The sequence below is a fragment of the Crassostrea angulata genome, chromosome 3, assembly GCF_025612915.1.
Source record: "Crassostrea angulata isolate pt1a10 chromosome 3, ASM2561291v2, whole genome shotgun sequence".
NCBI classification, from domain to species: Eukaryota; Metazoa; Mollusca; class Bivalvia; order Ostreida; family Ostreidae; genus Magallana; species Magallana angulata.
In genome coordinates, this window is record NC_069113.1 from 14,107,012 (window position 1) to 14,130,540 (window position 23,529).

Consider the following 23,529-nt stretch of genomic DNA (forward strand, 5'->3'; position numbering starts at 1 on the left):
TGAAAACAATTAAGCCTTACTATGAAAATAAGTTTGTTATTGATCCCTATTTAGTACATGATTAGTAAATATAATTCATTTAAAAAGATAATGCATCATATCAAATTATAATGGAGCTTTGAATGAAATTACGACTTCAAATAGAACCACGTGTATTTTTCCTATATAGTTTCGGTTCTTTGCGACAGAAGTATTATTTGGCTGCATATATTGATAGATATACGGGAAAAACAAAGGAAAATGGCAACTACTTATCATCAATTACTATTATAAAGTGTTTTTATGAAAATTCAATATTATAAAGTAACGCAAATGAAAACTGTTCAAGTCCGGTTTCAATTTGACGGGAAAACGGTATGATGAAAATAACGATCATGTTATTTGTTTAAATGACATATTCCCACAATTGTTTTCCTTCTTCATTTATAAGTCCATTAACATGTACCTCTAGTATATTTTGGAAATTAATTCGCCTCAAAATATTCGGCCAGAAGTGATAAAGGGCGCTTAATTCGATACTGGGAAACGAATTCGAAACATGGAAAATGGAGGGGGTGTTGAAGTTACTGTCTCCGTATTTCATCCTTTATATTTTCGGAAGTTTTATACTACAATTTAGAAGGACAAAGAAACGCGATTTAAACAAAAAATAAAAACATTTGTAATTCCGATAATAAAAGTTGCATGCACGACGAAACCGCATGCTGATTCGTTACCGGTAAAATGACTGTACAATATTAAAATTCGCTATATTAAAAAATATTAAATACGGTTAGCAAAACATGATTTCTGTTGGAACAGGCCGTAATCAACCTTAACTTACACGAGCATGGTTTGATAAGCATGTATTTTTTTATTTATTTATTGACATCGATAACTCTTACTGAGACCATTCGGCTTTGCGCAAGCGGCACACATAACCTCGGACATCGGGTGAGACCTGCACCTGGCTGAACCTGTCAATCAAACTCTGTGTATTTGTTTTCATTGGATGGTCAAGCGTCTCTTTTTTTGTCAATAGCCAATGGAAAATTTATGACTTCAAGGTATTCGGAATCAGCATTTGATGAAGCACACAATTTAAATGATAGTAAATTTATTAATTATTTGAACAAAATTAAATGTAAACATAGAATTAACATACTGATCATTTCTATGAATTGCGGGAAGTAAGTTCTTTGGAATCCCGATTATAGATATTTTTACAAGTAATCATTTTAATTATTTAAACCACTGTTGACGGAAAACAAGAGGTCTTAAAAGTAATTAACGCACAGGGATTTGCCTACAATGTACACAGTCATGCAATTAATTATTATGGGAATCTTTACGTATGGTACTTAATTCAAATAGATCATGATAATCTATACACTGTACGCGGTTATACATGTAAGGAGCGCCGGTAATATATACGAAGATTGAGTCAAAAATTTAAATCATTTTTATTTCTTGTTCTTTTCAATACAATGTTAAATTACTTTGAAAAAAAATCCGAAATAGTAATTACAACTTTCTTTTTTGTTTAATCATTTGAATTTTTTCTGAGGTACATGAGTATGTAAAGGACATATTTATTTACGCGAATGGTACGACATAGAAAAAAAATTATCGGATGTTTGTATAACATTGTTTCCTAACGAATGTGACTAATTTAATTTTAAATATTTTTCAACATTATGAATGTTAATAATATCAGATTTTTTTACTGTTTGTATTTTTACATCGTTACCTCTAAAACCAATAAAAATGCTAATGTTAGAAGAAAAATCAAATCCCGCTTAATACTGAAAAACCGATTTCAGTTTGTAATCATACGGATTTTATTTTTGGTATTGACTATTGAGTTACGGTAACATTTTTTGTGGATGATTTTTTTTATTTATTATTTTATGTAGTAAAAGCACCATTCCAACTGTTACTCAATTACATAAGAATTGATGACCCGGGGCTATATATGTTCTGAACTGTAGCGACACAAGATTCTCGGTCGCACGTGGCGATTCAATTTTAAACACAGACTGACCGAATGAACAAACGGGTGGGAAAGTGAAACAAAATGTTACACATAAGAAGAAGCCACTAAAAATGATTTTCGACAGATCTTGATATCGTTTCGCCAATCAAAAAAAAAAAAAAAAAATACCAGCGCGAGCTCCTGTCAGCGGGCCGGGGGGAGGGGGGGGGGGGGCAGCAATGAGTTCGCTTCCACAATGAAACGTATACATGTAGAAAAACTACAGAAGTGATTAATATGTGACCGATAGAATCTAATCCAAAGTTGTTTAAAACTCATGTGAATATTCTTTTAAATATTCATCGAATGCCTCAACTCTGGACATTCTTTTATCGTGCTAGCACATACCGCAAACATGTAACATGGAACTTTGATTATAATTTGATTTGATTTTTAAACCACCTTATACGCTCTCGTATACATCAATGCTTAATCAACTGTACAAGTAAAATAAATTTATCTTTCCATCTTAAACCAATATAATAGTTGAAAACATAATAATCCGTGCAAAATATGAAACATGAACGCGTGATAAGGTACATCATGTAGAAGATCACGAACCGACCGCGGATCACTTGTCCACTCGCGCCGGATCTCCTCAGCCATGTGCGATGGATGATCATCATTTAAATGTTTAATATTTGGGGGGGGGGGGGGTTGTTGTTGTTGTTGATTTAAAACATTATTTGAACAGTTTATAAAATATTTTACATAAACAAACCAACCATTAATTTATGTCTCACGATGTTTCCGATTTGGAGTAATATCGTTCATTAATATTCATTTACACTCAAATTTAATTAAATACAAAATGGACAAACTTTTATAACATAAAATTAAAACAGTTCTTGTATTTACGGCTATATTTACTCAAACACGTTCATATGCATGGAAGTGTGCGTCTCGGTGTGCGAATCTTGTGTATTAAATAACCGCTATGTAGTGCAGCCGTGGCTGAGATCCTCGGCCGTGGGCGAACGATAGATTACGTAAAGGTACAACGCACAGACCCGCACAGCTCATAACCCAGGAAGCTTTGAAAAGATTACAGTATAATGACCTAGAAGTTATTTATTTTAAACTTAAAACCCACAATTGATCTATGTCTATTATTGCTTTAGATTGAGAATGCCATTGCTTTTATTAAATATTATTAAAACTGAACGATTTCTTAATTGACACCCAATCGTTTAATCCATAAATATGTGTTATCAAAACGAAAACAATTCTTGAGTTTGCGGATAAATAAACACATATATGAGAGACGCAACTCTCGTGTATTAGATAACCGCTGACCGCTAGGTAGTCCAGCCGCGACCATGGTGACCGATTTTCTCGGCCGCTGGCGAGGGAGAGCTTACGTAATGGTACACACACACAGCTCTGATTCAAGGTAGATTTTAAATGCATGGAGTTTATAACTAAAATGTAATGCATATATAGATGTTTTTAATTCCATATTTTGTGGTTTACTAGAAAAGAAAAAGTTAACAATGATTTGTTTTCCAAATCCCGTTTTTAAGGATTGTGCATTATAAAAACTTAACAACAATGACTTAAACTCCTAAAAAAAGCACGTATTCTAAAAAAAAAAGAAATTCTTATGAATTAATGCCGTTTGTATAAACCAGCATACTTTCTGCAGTAACTTTATGCCAGTTGTACGCGCAAAGACTTTCGTTAACTTGTCAAATGAAAACAGGTACATGTTAACATGTAAAGCTTGTTACACTCAAACTACACAAATCACTTACAAAATAACATTGTAACGACCTTTATGAGATCCCAACAAACAACTTTTCTAGCGACAGCCATATCAAAATCCTAACCGTTTTTGAGTAATTAAGCAAAAACTTTTAGGGGCCATTGGTCCTTAATTTAAGGGGCCAGCCCTTTTTTATTGGTGTCAAATGAGAGCCCTTGATATTCTGCACAACTTTTATTCTACATGTTTTAACAAATTATTTTTTGTTTAAAAGATGCAAAGGAAAATATGTCTAAATTTTCGCACTCTTCCGAATCCTGTTTTTTAACCCCCTACCTTATCCTAAATAAGGAACGTAATCAAAAAACAAAAACCGATGTATACAACTTCAATGTCTTTGTTATTCAAATTCGTTGGATTCCCATTCCCTGCTATCATAGTCTCGGAGCCTTTGTCTGGAAACCAAAGGCACCAAAAAATTTTAAAAGGGGAATAACTCGTTAACGGAAAGGGAATTCTAACTTTTATGAACTGATGAAGATAGTGTTTTGTAAAGTCCATTAGCCCTGAAAATTTGAGCAAAAACCGTTCAGAAATGAGCACGATATGAAGCCTCAAAGTTCGCGTCTAGGAAGAAAAAAAAAAAAAAGAAAAATAAGAATAATCTTAACCCGCACAATAATAGAAAGGTCTTCCGTTGGAAACGGAAGACCTTAAAAAAATATGTTAATAAAAGAATCACTCGCACACATATTTACACACACGGACCATGAATGATGAATAAACATGCTCTCGAATTGAAGATTCCATAACAAAGCTTACATAAGGTTAGGGTACAACGAATATGAAAGGTAGAATCAATAAATACAGGTTCGTAACTAAAATTGATTTTGTTTTTTGGAATAATCAATGTGGCTTAAAAAACATTTTAGAGATTAAGAAAACAAGTTGTTAAAGTATAAGAATTACTTTCAATTTGAAATCTACAGATTGGAAAGTATCCTCATACTTTATGCATGATTTTACTGAAATATACTGAATACGTTTAAAACTGTTGTCCAAAAGCTATATCAACAGTATCTTATTGACTATTGGTGTCTGTTTACTTAACGAAGTACAGAACACAATGAGGTTGATATTTACAATTCTTTTGATAAAACTTCATATGATGAAAGTGTCCGTATATATTAACGTATTGAAAAATGGTAAATAAGATAAATTATGTCGATGCAAAATGAATCAGTGGGTAAGGGGATGGAGCCATTTAGAGTCAGTTTTAACATACAGCCTATTTGATTTGTCATTTCATTTCCATTGTCAAGAACAGATTTGTTCACCTATATTCTTTATTTGACTCTTTCAACAAACGTGCAAATAGAACCGTATCCTTTGAAAACGGACTGCAATTTAAAACCAAAACCAACATTATAATTAAATTTTCACTAGATTTGTTAAATAGCATAGGCTTTTGATAAAAAAAAAATATCATAGCAATATACAGAATTTCTTACAGTGAAATATTTTTGTTAAAGGGGCTCCCCACTTGTTTTTTACGCAGAAAAAGTTAATTCGCTTTAAAGCAAAGTTTAAGATATTGGTAAAATTTGCTCGTATGATATTGATAATGACAGTCAACTGGCTTCGATATATCCAGCAAAACATACGAATCAACATTGAGTTTAAATTTTCTGTTCCCATGAATTTTGCCTCTACATTTAATAAATGAATCAGTTTCATTCAGCACGTCATTTAGGCTGGTATATACATAGGGGAAAACTAATGTTGCTTTCAACAAATTCATTTATGAAACGAACAACATTTTTACGGCAAACACTTGTAAAACATAAATTTTTCTATTTACTATTTTTTTTAAATTAACAATACATGTTTAACACGTTCACACACACACACCCACCCACCCACACAGGCAATGATCTAACAGAAACAAAAGACTATTCTAGTCGATACAATTTTTAGAAGGTCATAAATGTAGCAGTTGAAGTTAAATATTATTGAAAAAAATTCGTTCAAACCATGTATTGCTGTATTGATCATAAGAGAAGTTTCTGAAAGCAACGCAATTTCAATTTCATATTTGAGGTTTAAATGACATAACAGCCATGCAAATATTGATTATATTTTTGTTCTACAGACATTGCAAAGTGCGCTGTTTTGTATAAAGGATTAAACTATTGATAACTAAATTAGAATAAAAATGAAAAGCCTCTCCAAATAATATGTTAATTTCATCAAAGTAAACTCTTATTTTAGTTTAATCTACATTGATATGATACATGCATTAAGATCACTTACAACTATTGAAACTCTCTTTGGATACAATATATCATTTGGTGACAAAAGCAATACAAACTGAACTGTAGATTCTGTAAACTGAAAAGGGCTATGAATTTCCCAATTAAAAAAAAATAATAATAACTATTTATTGCCTGAATGCCAATTCTATCCTACATGTATGCATGTGTATGGAAAAAGCTTTACTCTAAACAATACATTATACTTAAATGATATTTTGTACTGCATTACTGAGGTAATAAATATATCAAAAATCAGATTGAACCTAATTGTATGTCTCTTTGATAAGAAAATAAAAGCGTTATTTTGAACTTGTTAAATGTTAAAGGTGATTTAGTTGAACAAACCTTTTAAGCAACGAAATCAAAACCAGTTATGCACGCAATTTGCAACAAAAGTTTTTAATAGCTACAAAGGTGATTAAACGGGGTTCACGGACCAATACAGTGTGCAAGTGTTTACACAATCCGGTGCGCAATAGAGCCCTAATTGTCCTTTTCAGACAAGGAAAGACATTATTACAGTAGTGCACGGATTTTCGCCAATAGATTATACACAAAGATCCTTTTTTAAAATCATTTTATTGCCTTATTTAACGAAACATCGCTTTGAGGAAGTTTCGAGGAAACTCCCTTGAGACACATCTATTATAACGCTCTTGATGATGCAAAAAATGTAAACCATCAATGAATTGAAAATTCGACGTTGCATTTTTGGCTTAACCAAGTTGTTTTTATACCCATTCCATTTAAAGTGTATGTAGTCTAGTGCAAAGCAAATATAATCAGTTTGCTGGTGTTTGATTTTGCTGTAGTAATTAAAGGAAGCATTTTTACTTTACTTTTTTCAAATATTCTTAGTGCTTAATTTTAAATGCATGAGTAATTTTTATACTACAATTTTAATGATTAGTTGTAGGATTCCAAGTCATAATTGAGTTACATAAAATTCACAAAGTGTATTAGAAACCGTTCTGTTTTATAGTTCGGCACATTGTTTCGTCTATAGGTATGATAAGCAAAATACTTTATTCTTATCCCTTGTACATTCCAACTTTGTTAAATCCGATCTCAATATCCCTCCTCAGACCTGCGTTTCTTTCAATAATTGATAACCAACACTTTCTTATTGTAAGATTAAAAGGAAAGGCAGTGCATCTTAGCACCCCTCTCTACATTTTAATTTTTCTTTCGTGTAATGTCTCATTGTCTTGGGAATAATTTGTTTGTCCTAGAAATCTAAAGTGTGATATGTATCATTTTTACCTGACTTATCTGGTGCTAAAACCATAATGACGTAATGATTGATTTTTTTTTTGAATCTTTTTTGCGTATTTTAGGGCTTAAAAAATATGTAGAAACAATGAAACAATATCTTGAAATTTTATATTAAATTATGGAAAAAGTAAGACATAATTTTTAAGAGGAGGCCAAGAGCTTGTTACATGTCATTTTTGGAAAGCATAGAGGCAGTCTAGATATAATTTATTCGTCAAAAATAAACAAACCCCTTTGATATGTTATTATTTCCTTCATATTTCATAATAAATGACAGTTTATAAGATGATTTTTAATTGTGCAAAAAAAGTATTTAAGCCTTGATACACCCTATCATATTAACCTATTTCTATGAAACATCATGGAAAGAATGATAATCTTTCGAAATTAACTAAAACTAAAAGAGAAAATAATTTTCAGACATGATAAGTTTGATTTAAAGATGTTGAATGGGATAAAAATATATTTGCTTTGTTGCCTTTTTTTCAAACCAATGTACACACATGTACGCATTATATATAAAATTGTTGACCATGGGTGCCGATTCCTAAATATAAAATTTTGGGTTTTACATAGTACCTATATAAATACATGTTTAGGTAATCCTGCAACGCCTTTTATTAAAACACTAAATAAAAAAGTAAACTCCATTTAAACTATGTAAGACAGAATGAGTATAACATTTTAGTGTATGACAACATTCAATCCACTTTCGTTTTCATTAACAACCAAAATAATAAAAAGCCGGCATACATTTCCGGGATCTAATAATGCATGTCAAATTGATCTAAATTCTAATGGGTCTGTGAGAGAAGGCAACTTTATTACCAAGAAATAAAAAAACCCAAATCTTTAAATATTAAACATTCTGTGAGATCGAATAATTAATTATTTAATCCTCTATTATTTCTATTTATTCGACATTGAAATGGTATTCAATAAACATATTTCTCCTTATCGTAATACATCTGGGATAAATTCTGCTTCAAACAAGAGAAACATTTGATACAAATCAATTGATTTAAATCGTAATGCGTTTTAAACATGTGTATACACGATTTCCATTGTGATAACATTGAGTAGTCATGTGAGGTAATAAAAGCTTTAAATCACAAAGCAAAGATCTCACAAGATTTGTGCTGGCAAACATATCCAATACTAGTGTTACTGAGACCAATGATTCGAAAAAACGCTCTAAACAGTATCTGATGGATTCGCCTGGACTCAAACTCAAATCAAAGGTTTAGCTATCTATACAGGCGGAACTATTGGAATGAAAACTAATGACAAAGGAGGTTTGCAAAAAAAATATTTTCATCTCAATGTCTTCTAAATGGTCTGAGGATATTCCCTAAAATCCAAAAGGTTCCTCTCCACAGTTGAAAGATTTGATACTAAGGTACACCAAATTCAAAAACTCTAACAAGGAAATGGTTTGATTTTGTACATGTTTCAGGTACTAATGCTAAAAATGTACAGCCAAATGCATGGATACATTGTAAAATGGAAAACAAGGCTCATTAAAAAATATAATGTCTCTGTTCAATCTTACTGAAAATTAGGGTTCGTATCTAAAAGACGAACAAACATTATCTTTGTAAGCTGTTATTTCCATTAACAGAATGGCAAAAAACAATTTAGGATACAAAAATATATAGCTGAGAAACTACAAATAAAAATTTTGTAAGTAAATTAAAGAAAACAATAAGTAATTGAAAGACAAGGGTGATGGCTCTGTGATAAGATGTGTGAGATTGGTTAAAAGATCATGAGGACAGGGAACATAAAGTAAAGGTTCAACTGTTTTGCACATAAATTGCATTACAGAAGAATACGCACAATCGATGTCTCAATTTACTTTTATTTGTGTTGTTAATATTTAAAACAAGTTAAGAATTTTGGGAAAATAGTGCTTGATAAAATAAAATAATGGTCATTGACTCTCATTTTTAGTGATCAATTAATGGTCAATGATTATTTGATTAAAAGTGATGTTTATCTTGCATGCATTTTTGAAAAATAGTATCTGAAAATATAGTCACGTATAAATTGCAAACCTAATATGCTTATACGGCGTTATATTATCACTAAGCTACTAAAAGATGCCTCTTGAGATTGTGAAACCCAGTGAGAGCAGTTAAAAAAACCTAGGCAACACTATGCAAAAAGAATTCGCAATATTACACAATTCATTGGTAATTTCATTTAAATTGCAAGCAGTAATTTTGAGGTATTCAGTTTCAAAATAAATATTGATTTCGCATGAAACTTGAATCTTGATAATTGTTTCAGGTATCAAAGTTCGTAATTTAACCTTTTAGTACCCTGTGTGTGTTACGGTATTATAACTGCAGTAGCTTATATTTACATTTTTTAAAACTTCTTGCCGTGTCTGCAGATGTGATTAATACATCAAAATTCCTGTTTTATCTCATACATGTAGTGTATACAACCCATGTGATGAACGTTTGCTTCATTGAACGGGTGATGGTTTATCAAATACTTCTGATCCGAACTATTTTTGACACGGCCACCTTGTATTTAATCAGTAGCCCTTGAAATGAATTTGGGTGGGCAGTAAAGTATATACAGTTATATCCTATAAAAGTACATGCATACTTGCTAATTGAATTTATCATTTTTATGAGCATTAGCATTTGAATATCCTGTAATCAATTCCCCCTTTTCATTGAAACGCCTTTATTCTTTTCTGCATCCTCATGGAGGGGTGTATTGTCGAGAAGCAAGGCCAAGTCAGTGTAGGCAGAACTGATTATCTCAGTTTTCAGACTTTGCTAAACATTGCTTAATAGAATACGATGAAAACTCTCTATTGACAAGGGACAATTTTGTAAAGGAACTCATACATGTACCTGTTTCTTGTCCTGCCAGTGTCCCCGGAAAACAGTGACGTTGGGATGGCCCAGGTTCTTGGAGGGCCTGGCCAAACATTTTGATATCTGCTACCTGGGGAGAGGAACTTGGCTGTTGCGCACAAATCTGAGCAACCTGGGATTATCCGGGCTCTGCCTACGTCCTGTTTCTCTTGGACCGCGTGGTTCCTGTTGGCCATGTCCAGCCCACTCGATTCCTCTTGCTTTTTTCTTTGGTGGCATATTCACCTCATTAACAGATTTTAAAATATTTTACAATTTTGAAATTTTATATATTGTTTAAGTCCATTTTATTTTTACAAATGCCGCTAAATGTAAGCAGACGAACTTTAACTGAAAATATTGTCCCGTATTTCATCTAATTTGACCGTTTATGGCAAATATGTCTAGATAGAATATATATTTGATTGTCTTTTCAATTTTTGTATTTTTGTACATCACTTTTATTCATTACCGCAATGTATTTTATATCATACCCTAGGTGTTGTATCGTAATACATGTATAAGTAGTTAATCTTATTTCTTGTATTCATATTTTTGTTTAAGTATATGAAACAAAGGAAAACTTTCTTGTGAGCAAGCTAAAAACCCTTCCATTGTTTCATGACGAGGAATATGCTGTCGCTCATTTTGCAGCGGATGAAAAGGATTTCCTTGTTTTGCCGTAAGTATTAATTCAAAATGAAGCAAATAAGGAATAACAGAAATATATGAATATGAAAAAAGTACAACTTATATACATGTTAACTCAAAAAATACGAACTGATTAAAGATAGTAAATTTTAAAAAAAAAATTATTGATATTATACACCGTTCAACATTTTTAGTTCATTTTACAATTCAAAATTACAAAATACAAGACATGTTATGTTTTTTAACAAAACTGAAAAAGAATTTTCACTCTAAACTAGATGTTTATTCATCCAATTCCACTTTATTTAAATAAAAAGGAATTTGATGAATATTTCATAAACACATTCTATATGATTTCATTTATGACTGAAAATGTATATTATGATAATAGCTTTTGTGCAATATAACAGGTGGTTTTATTTGGCATTGACTAGATGGTTTTGATTTTAGAAGAAAGTTTAAGCAACACTGGTTAATTATGTAAACGAGGGTATATATAGAATCAATCAAATAATTTTAGAATTAGTATAGAAAATTAAAACATTTGTGAATTCATAATTTGTTATAACAAATGTGTCGAACTTGTAGCAATGAATACTATGTATGGTCTTGGCCTTATAAAATAAAACAATTCAATTAACTTAGCTTTTTTTTTAACTTAGTTAGACTACACGTAGTTATATTTAAATTTAAATGTAATTTTGATAAATTATAGTTAGCTATACTTATTTCATTCGTCATCATTTTAGAATCGAACTTTGATCAACGTATTTGACGAAATTAAGAAATTATTTTTACTGTTGTATCAGATTATTGATTTTAAGTCAACACCACACACAAGTAGATATAAACGAAATGAAATTATCGCCTATGTTTATATGTTATTGCACTATTCCTTAGGTGACTGATAATTGTAATGAAATAAAAATGGAGATTTGACTAGTAATTTAAAACGACAAACTGGGATTATACAAGGAAAGGTTTTTATCACTGTGCCAAGGTCATTGATGATTATGAATAAAGAATATGACGTATATTATAGTTTATCAAGTAAAATATAGTTTATAATAAATCACGACAGTTAGTTTTTTTTGGTGGTGGTGGTAGTTGTGGGGGGGGGGCGGTAAATATTTTTTTCTAAGGGCAAACCTTTCTGATTTGATATCATTATATGTTAAGTAGCTTAAACGTTTCCTTATAAATTGGACGACAACTTTAATTAACAAAGTTTGCAAACATCTACAAACGGAGTGAATATTACGATAAATTAACTTCTATGAATTGCTTTATCAAAGTTGATTTGATGTAACAAATTTTCAAATCGATTATAATAATATTCAAAAAGAGATTTTATCTATTATACAGAATAAAGAAATTTTTAAGAACAAATAGAATTCGTATTCACGGATTCGAGAATTTGTTATATGATAATTCTAAAAGTATACCAAATTGTGTGTAGTATTTATGTTAAATTTTGTATAAATCGTAGATTTCAATGTATAACAAATTTCCGTAAATCTATTTATTTTGAAATATTTTATCAGTAAATTGTAAATTGATAAAAAAATTTTAGTAGCTGAAATATGCATACAGACAACTAAAGGAAATTCATGCATTCATTAGAGAATTCACTTCTTTTTGTCTAAACGTTTACCTAGTCGGTGTCTTATTTTGAAAAATTGAATGTATCATAGAGTAGTCTATGTTATAACTTACACGATTCTGTAGAATATTAATTCTTTTCTATTTAGATTTGATTATCAATCACCTATACCCTGTTTTCTTCACTGATAATTATTGTATGTGTATAAAACAACTATTTCCAATAACCCATTAATATGCACTTGAAGTTATAATATACAGATTAGTTGCACATAATTTCATGCTTTAACAAAAGCTCAAAAAAGTAGACAAGTCATTACTTAACGTCTTTTTTTTTTAGAGTTGCATCTTCTTTTATGATTCTCCCAACTTTTCAATCTCACTTTTGTAATAATTGAGATCTGATTAGATGAAATTTTAATGGCAAATAAGGAATAACAGTCCAGAAAATACTACAACTAGCCCCAGGATTATGAAGCTATCTTGGATTCAAGTCAGAATTTGTATGCATTTTATAAGTTTTATAATAATATACAAAATTCGAAACATGTTTTAGGATTGTGTCCCTATCTTGTTGCTACCTACACACTTAAAAGTAAAAGTCTATGGTTAATAAGTTGTTTGTGAATGATTTTAATTTTTGACTTAAGCCCAAGATCTTTCATGATCCTGCAGCATGAACTTACAACAATAACCTACACACTTTAGATTATACGACAAGCTCTGAAATCAATCCTCTCAGGACAGGCTGCTGAATATTTGCCTTCTTCTATTTGCTATGTGGTTTGGTTGTCTGTTTGATAATTTGTTAATCAAGTTACATTAATTTAAGGAAGTTGTTTATAAGAATTTGGCAAGACAGTCCAGTCATTTTTCTTTGGAGAAAAAAACCCAACTAGTTTTTAAAGATCTGTACATGATTTATCTAATAATTAAAATGTTGCAAGATTTATGAAACGAATATCTCAAAATGTTTTTATAATTGCAGAAGCTGGCTTATCTCTTGCAAAATTTATTTGAAACATAACAAAAATAAACAAAAGTGAAACTTTGAATCATTTGAATCATTGAAGATGTTCCCCTTTTGCATTGACGTCAAATTTTCTATCTATAGACGATCAAATTGGTGCACAAATTGTAAATTCTTGATTTTAAAGCCTTTGTAACTTATGCCTGCACAGATATGTAAGCAGTTCATGCATAGTATCGTCATGCACGTTGCTTGTAACAAAACTAATACCACATTTAGTAACCTCTCAACGTTTCATCGTTTCGATCAAAGTTCAAATAAAGACCTTGAGGTCATTTATGTTCAATTTGTGCAATTAGAATACTAACATGCATATCTTAACCACTACTCTAGCAGGAGTAACCACAGTGTCATGCAATATACTATAAAAATAGTACAGAGACTATAGGCATTCTGCTGGTAATTAAAATTGAGACTTGCAATCACTGTTTTATTTTCTCCATAATGAATTAAAAAATGAATGTGTAAAACAAGATTCTACATTGTGAGTACCTAAAACTATTGTCATAAAGCATCATCTCTGGGATTTCATAAATCTGAAGGCTCATTTGTTAATACTAGTAGGGTTTAACCTTATGATCTAAATGCTAATGCTAGTATATTGTTTAATAATTTAATAATCATTATTGTCATCAATCTCCTTCAGTTATTAAAAACCTTTGTTAATGAATATTTTCCATAAATCAAGTTGTAAGTAATGGTCTTGCTCGTACAGTACGGGTTTTAAAAATGACATAAATAGAACAGAAACGATATCATATATACATATCTTTATTTTATATGTTAAATTCCAGCCATCAAAATGGCCGAAGGGTGATGTACAAAATAATGGAATACAAACCACTGCTGGATTCAAGCAACATGATGGAGAACGATTGGGGGAAAATTGCCTCTGACTTATTTGTGAGTAATAGACTATGGTGATCAAAAACATAGATAACTACGAGGGTCAATCAAAAAATACGAAGACTTTTGTCATAGCTATGTTACTTAACGTCATATCATTATTAAATTTGGTAGACATAATTTAGCAATAGTTTCAAAAAATTTGCAAGAAAAAATGTTAATAAATTCCTTTATTTCTAAGAATTATTTAGAATCTAATCCTGCAAAAATGAGGTCACGGCGCACGGTCAAAATTTGTGTTATGTCAACAATAAACCAAATAATGTTGATAGTTATATCTTTATAAATTGGGCTTAAAACCAAAAAATATTGAAACCTCAAATTAAGTTTTGTCTTGGTATTCTATGTTCCAAATAATGACGGGATATATTGTTTTGTCGAACAGATATTAGTATCTAAAGACATTTAGAATTGACTAAAAACATCGAAGTCGCCGGACGTCACGGCGCAACGACAGGTACAAACAAAATGAATTTAACCGAGGTAAAAGCCGACACAGGCTGTGAAAATGCTCAATGGTACAAAAAATAAGTCAACAGTTATTTTCAAGTTTGTGTTTCACTGTAATAAATTTTGTGGGGGTGGTGGTAATTGTATTTTGAATATAAAACAATCCGAAAGAGAGTAGAATATCTGTAAATATTTGGTCAAAAAATAATTAACCTCAACCAACGTTCAGGGTTATCCTTACTGTAAACTAATAGATACACGGTTAGAAAATGAAAACATTGAAGAACTAACTACTGATTCTCGAACAAATGTGTGCAAATAAGAAGTTGAGTGGTTCAGTGCAATTTTAAATTGTAAGGAGAAAGGCAAAAGAGACTAAGCGTGATATAAAAATGGATATATCTTTAAACTGTGCATGTTTAATCATTTACGTCATGTTTTGAACGTTACTGTGCGCCGTGGTGACAAAACATGTTGTTTTTAAAACGGGGTAACAAAAATACCGTTTCATCAAATGGACTTAAACTTCGCATATCAATAACATAAGTGTTGGTGCACAGATTAATCTGTTAAGTATGACTTTCATGAAAAATATATGATAGACAGCCACATTGTCTTCGTATTTTTTGATTGACCCTCATATGTATGTATATTTTCTACTTAACACAGTTATTTTAAAATTGAAATCACCCATCAAGAAGGATGAAAGAGTCGATAATAGATAGTGTTCAAAATCAAAACTCCAAATGAAAAATACAAAATTGGAGCCTAGCAAAAACGGACCTCTAAAACAATTAGAGGTAGGATAAGCTGTCATGGAGGAGTGGGCAATCTTTCTACATTATCGACAAAATATAACACATCTAACACTTTCTGACCACCAAAATCTAAAAGATGCTGACCACTTAGAGCAGTAGACCATTCCGGTTTATAAATAACAACCTTCAAGTGGATAGAAAAAAAACTGTTGGGGGTCTACACCTGTTCCTCGGTGGGTTGACCTTACTGTGAGCCGTGAGTCCCTTTATTCCAATCAATATAAGATATACCAATCAATAACAGAGTAACATTTTATCAAACTGCCAACATAATATACAGTTGATAGAATAATAATGAAGTCTCCAATGGCTTTCTATAATTCAATTGTATTTTATTACTTATTATTTTATGTTTAAAAGTTAAATTTCAGGAGCATTATGACCAATTTGACGGGTTTGTGGTACTCCATGGGACAGACACCATGGCCTACACAGCTTCCGCTTTGTCCTTTATGTGCGAGAATCTTGGAAAGACTATCATACTGACAGGATCACAAGTAATATATTGTATTCTCTTTAAAATACTTGTAAGTTAACAGAGAGGATTTCAAAAAGTTAATTATTATGTTAGCACCACTTTTAGAGAATTTTTTTCTAAAATATACCTTAATTTGACACAAAAGCGTCACCAAGGGCAGGATCCTGGGTTTAATAATTAAAAACATACAAAACCGTATTTAAAGTAAATATATATTGAGCAAAATGGTCAACAAGGGTTCAGAAAAAACAAAGTTACAAAATAAATAAAATACATTACTTTGTTTAATTACCTAGATTCCGATTTTTGAAGTCCGAAGTGATGGAAGAGACAACTTTTTATCTTCTCTTATCATGGCGGGGCTGTACAACATACCGGAGGTAATTTGTCGATTAAAATGTATTGTTTATAAAAATCCACCAATAGATGTACTAGTAATAGTCAAATATTCAATGTGTCTCTTTGTATCATTGAAACACAATCAGCATTATATTCCATGGAATAAATTATATGTAAAGTCGCATATGTTACTGAATACTAAATACCTTAAAATGATAACAGAATTTTAATGTTGCATTTTTGGACATCATTTTCTTTTTCAAAACGTTTAGTATGGTAGAGCAAACATAGTTCTAACGTTAAAATTCTTGGTAAATGGACTGATGTACTTTTTTGTAATATCCATGATTTTTTTTATTTGCCTGCAATGGATTACAAATAGGTAGAGTAGGAAATAAGGACATTGGGGATAGAGGGGGTGGCTAATCAAATAATTAAGTAACGGACGATTGGAAATGGCAAACGTAATAAATGAATTGTGAAACGACTCGATTCAATGTGAATGTACAACGTTCGATCAACTAAAATTTATGAGCAAAACATTTCATTATGATCTACCAGCTTTTTAAATCTCAAGTCTTTTGTTTTAGGTTTTGGTGTGTTTTGACAACAAAATTTTGCGAGGAAACAGATCAATAAAGAATGATGCTGGAAGCTTCTCTGCTTTTATTTCTCCTAATCTTCCACCAATTGCTACTCTCGAGATTCGTATCAATGGTAATGCCCATGTCAGAGATCGTAATTGATATTTTATATGTACCAAACTATGCACATCGTGTCCACCTTTTGATTGATAATACTTAAAAACTTAAATATACATATAAGCATTGAATCATTATTTTTTTTAAAGATGTAGTCTCATAACTACAACGGTGTCTGCATTGAAAAATTATTTTCACACATTGTTGCAATTATAAGACCACATCTTTAAAAAAAATAATGATTTAATGCTTATATCTACTTTTTTATATCTTCTCCCTTTCCGCAAATATGATTTATTTTTAAAAACCACTGCCTTATTTAACGAGTAATGCACAATTACAAGAAGAGTCAATGGAACAGCCGAATTATGCTGAACAAATAATGTACAGCGTTTTAAATTCTATAATGGCTAAATTTCGTTTTCCATTCTGTAATTTGATGAATTTACTTTTGGTATACTTAGAAAATAATCAATTGAAATCGTTTTATTGTTAAAAAATATCAACATCAACAAAATAATAATTAGCGTAAGTATAATGAGGAGAGTCAGTCATGTTTTTCGAGAAATACTGAAGGAAGACAAAATGTATATTTGGTGTTATGGCCTTTTGTATTATGCGTAAATATCACTCAAATCAATCAATGCAATTTAATAAGGGAAATAAAGTGAATATTAATATTCCTGAAAGTATTTGAATGATTGAAAATCAACAGGTACGAATATAGATGACATGCTGCTCCTTAGAACTTTTATCACACATTAATTTTATTAGGACCCCTTTTTGTGGACTACCTATAGTGATTACTCCGTCTGTCCGAGATATCTTGTCTGGAGTATATTTTCTGTCCTCCTGACCCGATTGGCCCGATGCTTCACCAACAAAGTGAACACAAAGTAAAATAAAAAGAAGAATAAAATGTGTGCAATGACCTTAAACCATGTTTCTATTCTAAGATTAAGGTCATGGCAGAATCATATGATTAATTCTTGTCTGAAGCATAACTTCTCTCCCCTTTGTCCAATCTATTTTATACTTAACCCAATGAGTGCCTTTGGTCAAAGGGTGTGCAGAGACCATGAACACTGTTTATAGGTTAAGTATCAAGGTCATACTTGGACATGCATAAATTCCTTTATAAGCAAACGAACTCTCTACTTAGCCCTATTAAGTGCCTTTCATACCTCACATTAACAGAGTTGTTTCAAGGTCAAGTGTGAAAGTCATATCAGAATTAAAAGAAATATCCTTTTTGGAGCATATCCTCTATCCCCTTGGTCCAATTTGATTTTCATTCACCATGCCATTGGTCAAAAAGTGTACATTGACTTTGAAAAATTATGTATGTTAAGGGTCAAGGTTATATCGAACAACTTTTGGGCGAAGAGTCTGCAATGACCTTAAATTGAGTGAAGGTCAAATATAAAGGTCATGGCAGATTTTTTTTTCATAGTCCGGTTTTAGACCAAAATTATTTCCTTTATCTTGCTCAGATTGAATAAAAAATACTTGTATGTAAAGATGATGACATTGAAATAAAAGTCAATGCCAACTGGAAAATTTCTCAGTTATAGATCAAGATCAAAGCAAAATTTTATGAAATGTTTATCATTCTATATTATATTATTTGAAATTGCCACCATCTCAATGATGTCTAGTTACTTCTTCACAACTTTTCTAGACATACTCATAATAAAAAAAATTTGTTGCCTGGGTATAAGTTAAATCGACAATATCATTTTCATTGAACACCCAAATAAGCATGCAAGTTGTCAGCATTGACACGTTAGCTTAACTGAATAATCACCAAAATAAATAATGTTATTCTTTTAGTGGACTGGGCTGCAGTCTTCAGGACAACAAAGACAGAAAAATTTCGAGTCCATAAAAACATGTGTCTGAATGTGGGTCTTCTGCGTATTTTTCCAGGCATTACTATTCAGACTGTATGTACTTTGACTTAAATATCAATTTGTTTGTTCTGATGAGATTACAACAAATGTTATTAGTAACAGATATACTTTGAATTATCTCTTTGCTTTTTAAGTATGCATTTTTCACGAAGGATAGATAACTTTTGAAAACGTTTTTAGCGCAAAATGTTTAATAACTTCTAACAGTGTCCTTAATTGATTACTCTTGTTTTGCAATCCAGGTTAAAGCTTTCCTTCAACCCCCTATGCAGGGTGTTGTTCTACAAACCTATGGAGCAGGAAATGCACCAGATGATCGACCAGACTTTCTTAAGGTCCTCAAGGAGGCTTCCGACATTGGAGTTGTTATCATAAATATTACACAGTGTACCAAAGGTTGTGTCATGACATCTTATGCCACAGGGAAGGTACTCATGGCTTCCTTTATTATCATGTGTATGCCAGACTCATATACCAAGTAGTTAAAAGATTGCATGTAGCCTACAACAGAAATAATAACTAACATCAACAATTTTAAATAGTGATTTATGTTATTATTTGAAAATACATGCTTTAAAAGGAGATGGCGTAATAAAGCAGTGCGTAATATATAATATTTTAAACCCTGCCCTAACACCAGAGCTCCTGACCCAATCAGAACCAGGAACTTCACAATATTGAAAAAGGTACTCTTTTTCATTATAACTATATACTTATAGTTTATCTCCTTAATATTCATGGACAAATGAGAGGATTTTCAAAGAATGAATATATTTTCACTATATAATCATTAGAGTCCAACCCTAAATCAAGAAGCCCTGATCTAGGGGCAATGATATTCACAATTTTGAAAGAGGCATTCTTTCTCATCTCTAGAGGGGTTGTGATGTTAGGGCAAGGCTCTAATGATAGTGAAAATGCAGTAATTCTTTGAAAATCTTTTCCTCCGCACCTGAATATACGGCAGTTAAACTCTAAGTATATAGTAAAGATGAGGAAGAGAGCATCTTTCAAAATTGTAAGTCAAGTTTTGCAGAGTTAGGACGGGGATCTGATGATACTTCTTCAAAAAATCTTCTCTTCTGTTCCTGGATATTAAGCCTGTGAACTATAAGTACATAGTTATAATAAGAAAGAATGCCTCTTCCAAAATTTATGAATTCCATGGCTGCTGGGTCAGGGGTTCTAATGTTAGGGTAGGGCTCTATATAAATGCAGTAATTCTTTGAAAATCTCTGCTCCTGGGTTTTAACCCGAAGAAACGGGTACATAGTTATAATGATGAAGAGTGCCTTTTCCAAAAATATGAAGTTCGTGGCCCCTGGTTTAGAGGTTCTGGTGTAAGGGTAGGGCTAAAATAATTATCTAGGACAGGGTGGTGCAATTTTGACAACTTATTTTTTTTAACTTAAAATTCGTTAAATTATGTCACTGCATGTTATACAACAATTTTTTTTGGAGGGGGGGGGTTAGAAAGTTTATTGGATTTAACAATTCTGGAATATCAAAAATGATTTCCTAAGCCCTGTCATTGTAATGCACCTGAATGTACATTGAAAAAGCCACACACTACAGTTTCTCAGGCGACCGATGAGGCCTGTTGGTCTCTTGTATTAAAATATATGCCACATTCATTCTACATAGATACATTTTATTGGATATGCTAGGCTTTGAAGGATGCAGGGGTCATCTGTGGTGGAGATATGACTCCAGAGGCTGCCCTCACCAAACTGAGCTACGTATTAAGCAAGGAAACTTGGTCAATGGAGGAAAAGCGCAAGGTATGCGTTCTATTTCGGCATTATGAAACATTTGTGACAGTTTGAATCTATTAAACAAAGACTTTTAGAGGTTTTAGAGTTTACAAGAATTGCGACACATTAACATGTCATGTTTTTAATTTTTATTCATCTGGTTTTTTTGTGTATGAATCCTTTTTCCTGTCAGAGGATATTTCTTGTGATTTCTTTTGGTTCCTTTCATGACGTGGATATACATTACCTTTAAAAACCCGAAAACTACTTTTTCAAAATTGAATTACTTGTATATAATTATGTAATTATACTCAGAATGGCAATTTCTTAGCTTATCCAGATTTAAAGCTAGAAGCTTTTTACTTTTTTTTCCATTGTGTGTCTGTCAATTGGCAATTTTGATTTATTATCCTTTCCATTTCACCTCTGTTAAAATTCGAAGAACAAGGTAACATTCTAAAAAGTGATGATATCAAATAGTGAAAATAGAGAAGTGTTAAAACAACATCGAAAATAAGAGCAGACTTTTCATGCAAGTATGAAGGTGTTTGAATTTCAGCTAAGTCATAACCCTTCTGGGTAGAGGTGAGTTAGGGTATACTGGAGGTTGCCATTTAATTAGTCTTAAGTAACCAAAACATTTTGAAATATAGCTATTATTTTTAAAAAATAATTGTACATTTTTGTAAATTTCATAGTGTTTTCATGCAAGAGCGCAATTAGAAAGTATTTTGTTGCAGTGTATTTTATATGTGAAACTATCCTGTACAAAGCCACTTAGTTTTTAGTCGGACATTGTTGCTCAGATCAGATTGGTTATATGAAACATATTTGAAACTTTTATTTTTTACGAACAGAAAAAAATAATTGCTATATGATGTACAAATTATCCTGTTTTAACATCGCAGTTTATGAAAAGGAACTTGAGAGGAGAAATGACAGTGGTGGCGAAAGAAAACATCTCCATTCTGGACTTTGAATTGATTGAAAGCGTAGCTCAAGAACTGAGACTTAGCAGTACAGAGGTACATGTAAATACATGCAATAAAAGCGTGACAAAGTGATACTTATCAGCCAATCTAAACCAAAGCACATGCGTATTGTAGAAACAATGAGTAATGAGTAGACAGCGCAGCTCCTAGTGTATAAAAGGTATTGAGACATTTGAAAATTCACTCTTAAGTCTAAAAGCATTTTACTTACCAGCGTAAAGTACAATTACCTACATTAATTGATTTTTTTAATTGATCACTTCCTTTTTACAAGTACATATGGATCTGAATGCAATTGGTAGTTATTGCTTATGGCATTAATATTGTAACCGTATGATTCTGCCCCAGTCTGGTCCTCTAAGGCCTCCAAACGTGTTACGGCGCTGTATATAGTTTATAATTAGTTGCAAGGTCATGGTCAACGCTATGAATACGTTTCGAGAAATGGCTTACCTATGATTTAAATTTGGCATGAAGTAACATATTGTTTTTATTTTAAAAATATTTCTAAGATAGATCCCATGTCGACAGATAAAAATAGGATGCCCTATTTTGAGACAAAGTTACAACTTAAATGAGCAAAATTCAAACATTTTCTCAACAAATGGTTGCAGAGAGAACACCAATGAACCCCCTTCATATTTTTCAGATTTTTAAATCTTCAGAATAAGTCTGTAGCTGCGCAGTTCGACAGCTGTTCTGAGTGATTAAAAAGGCATTGCCCTGTTCTTGTATGCATACTTTTCAAAGAAAATGACATGTTGGACTTCATATTTATTGCTTTTGGTAACATTTTTGGCCAGTTTCGGCCAGAAACAAGCCGATTCGGGCCAAGAAATGTTTACATTCTTTTTCTTAAAAGTACAATATGGCCGCACATCCCCCTTATATGGTCAAGATCTAGTAAATGTTTCCAGAATGTATTTTTGGTGCTAGAACCTTTATTTCAAATCGTATTTTATGATTCAATATTTATATTACTCAATACAATACAATATTGTATAATATTTTCCTAAACAATATTGTGTCATATGGTGTATTATATGGTACAATTTAACACTGGATACTATTATGATATAATATGGTACAATATTATATGATATTGTATTATGCTATATAACATTGTATTGTTTGATATGATAATGTATTATATATGACAAGGTACAACATTGTTGTATGTAATTTGATAAAACAGTGTATCATATGATATTGTATTTTATATGTTGTATTTTAAAATAATGTATCATATGATACTATTTAGAATGAAAGAACATTGTGTCATATCATAACATACGATAATATACAATACAATATCATATGATTAAATATCATAAAATTCAATATTACATGATACACAACAATTCAATATAATACAATATCATTTAGATTTTATCATACAATATCATATGCTATGATACAAAAATATGATTACATATCATATTGTTTTATATAATATTTTTACAATATCAAATCATTTGATACAATACCATATCATATAATACGATATTGTATTGTATTATACAGTTAGTATCACTTAATCATATTATATATTATTATAAAAAATGTAACAACATTCAGTGATATAACATTAGCCAAGAATAAATATTATTTGATAATTGATTAGCTAACTTTCTTCTAGATTCTAGAGAATGTTTTTAAAAAAATTTTTACATGGCAACAGATACGAAACATAAATTTTGTTTTAAAAAT

At 31.3% G+C, this 23,529-nt stretch overlaps 1 protein-coding gene across 1 annotated transcript in view; it reads left to right on the forward strand.

Moving 5' to 3' along the window:
* The window catches only part of LOC128176619 (L-asparaginase-like), a 28,968-nt gene that overhangs the window by 1,683 nt on the left and 3,756 nt on the right, over positions 1 to 23,529 (forward strand). The window contains exons 2-10 of the mRNA XM_052843068.1: positions 10,750 to 10,867; positions 14,263 to 14,371; positions 16,014 to 16,139; positions 16,417 to 16,500; positions 17,050 to 17,176; positions 18,994 to 19,106; positions 19,316 to 19,501; positions 20,741 to 20,854; positions 21,736 to 21,852. Of these exons, the coding sequence (XP_052699028.1) occupies positions 10,750 to 10,867; positions 14,263 to 14,371; positions 16,014 to 16,139; positions 16,417 to 16,500; positions 17,050 to 17,176; positions 18,994 to 19,106; positions 19,316 to 19,501; positions 20,741 to 20,854; positions 21,736 to 21,852 (1,094 nt within the window). The remainder of the gene's footprint in view (positions 1 to 10,749; positions 10,868 to 14,262; positions 14,372 to 16,013; positions 16,140 to 16,416; positions 16,501 to 17,049; positions 17,177 to 18,993; positions 19,107 to 19,315; positions 19,502 to 20,740; positions 20,855 to 21,735; positions 21,853 to 23,529) is intronic.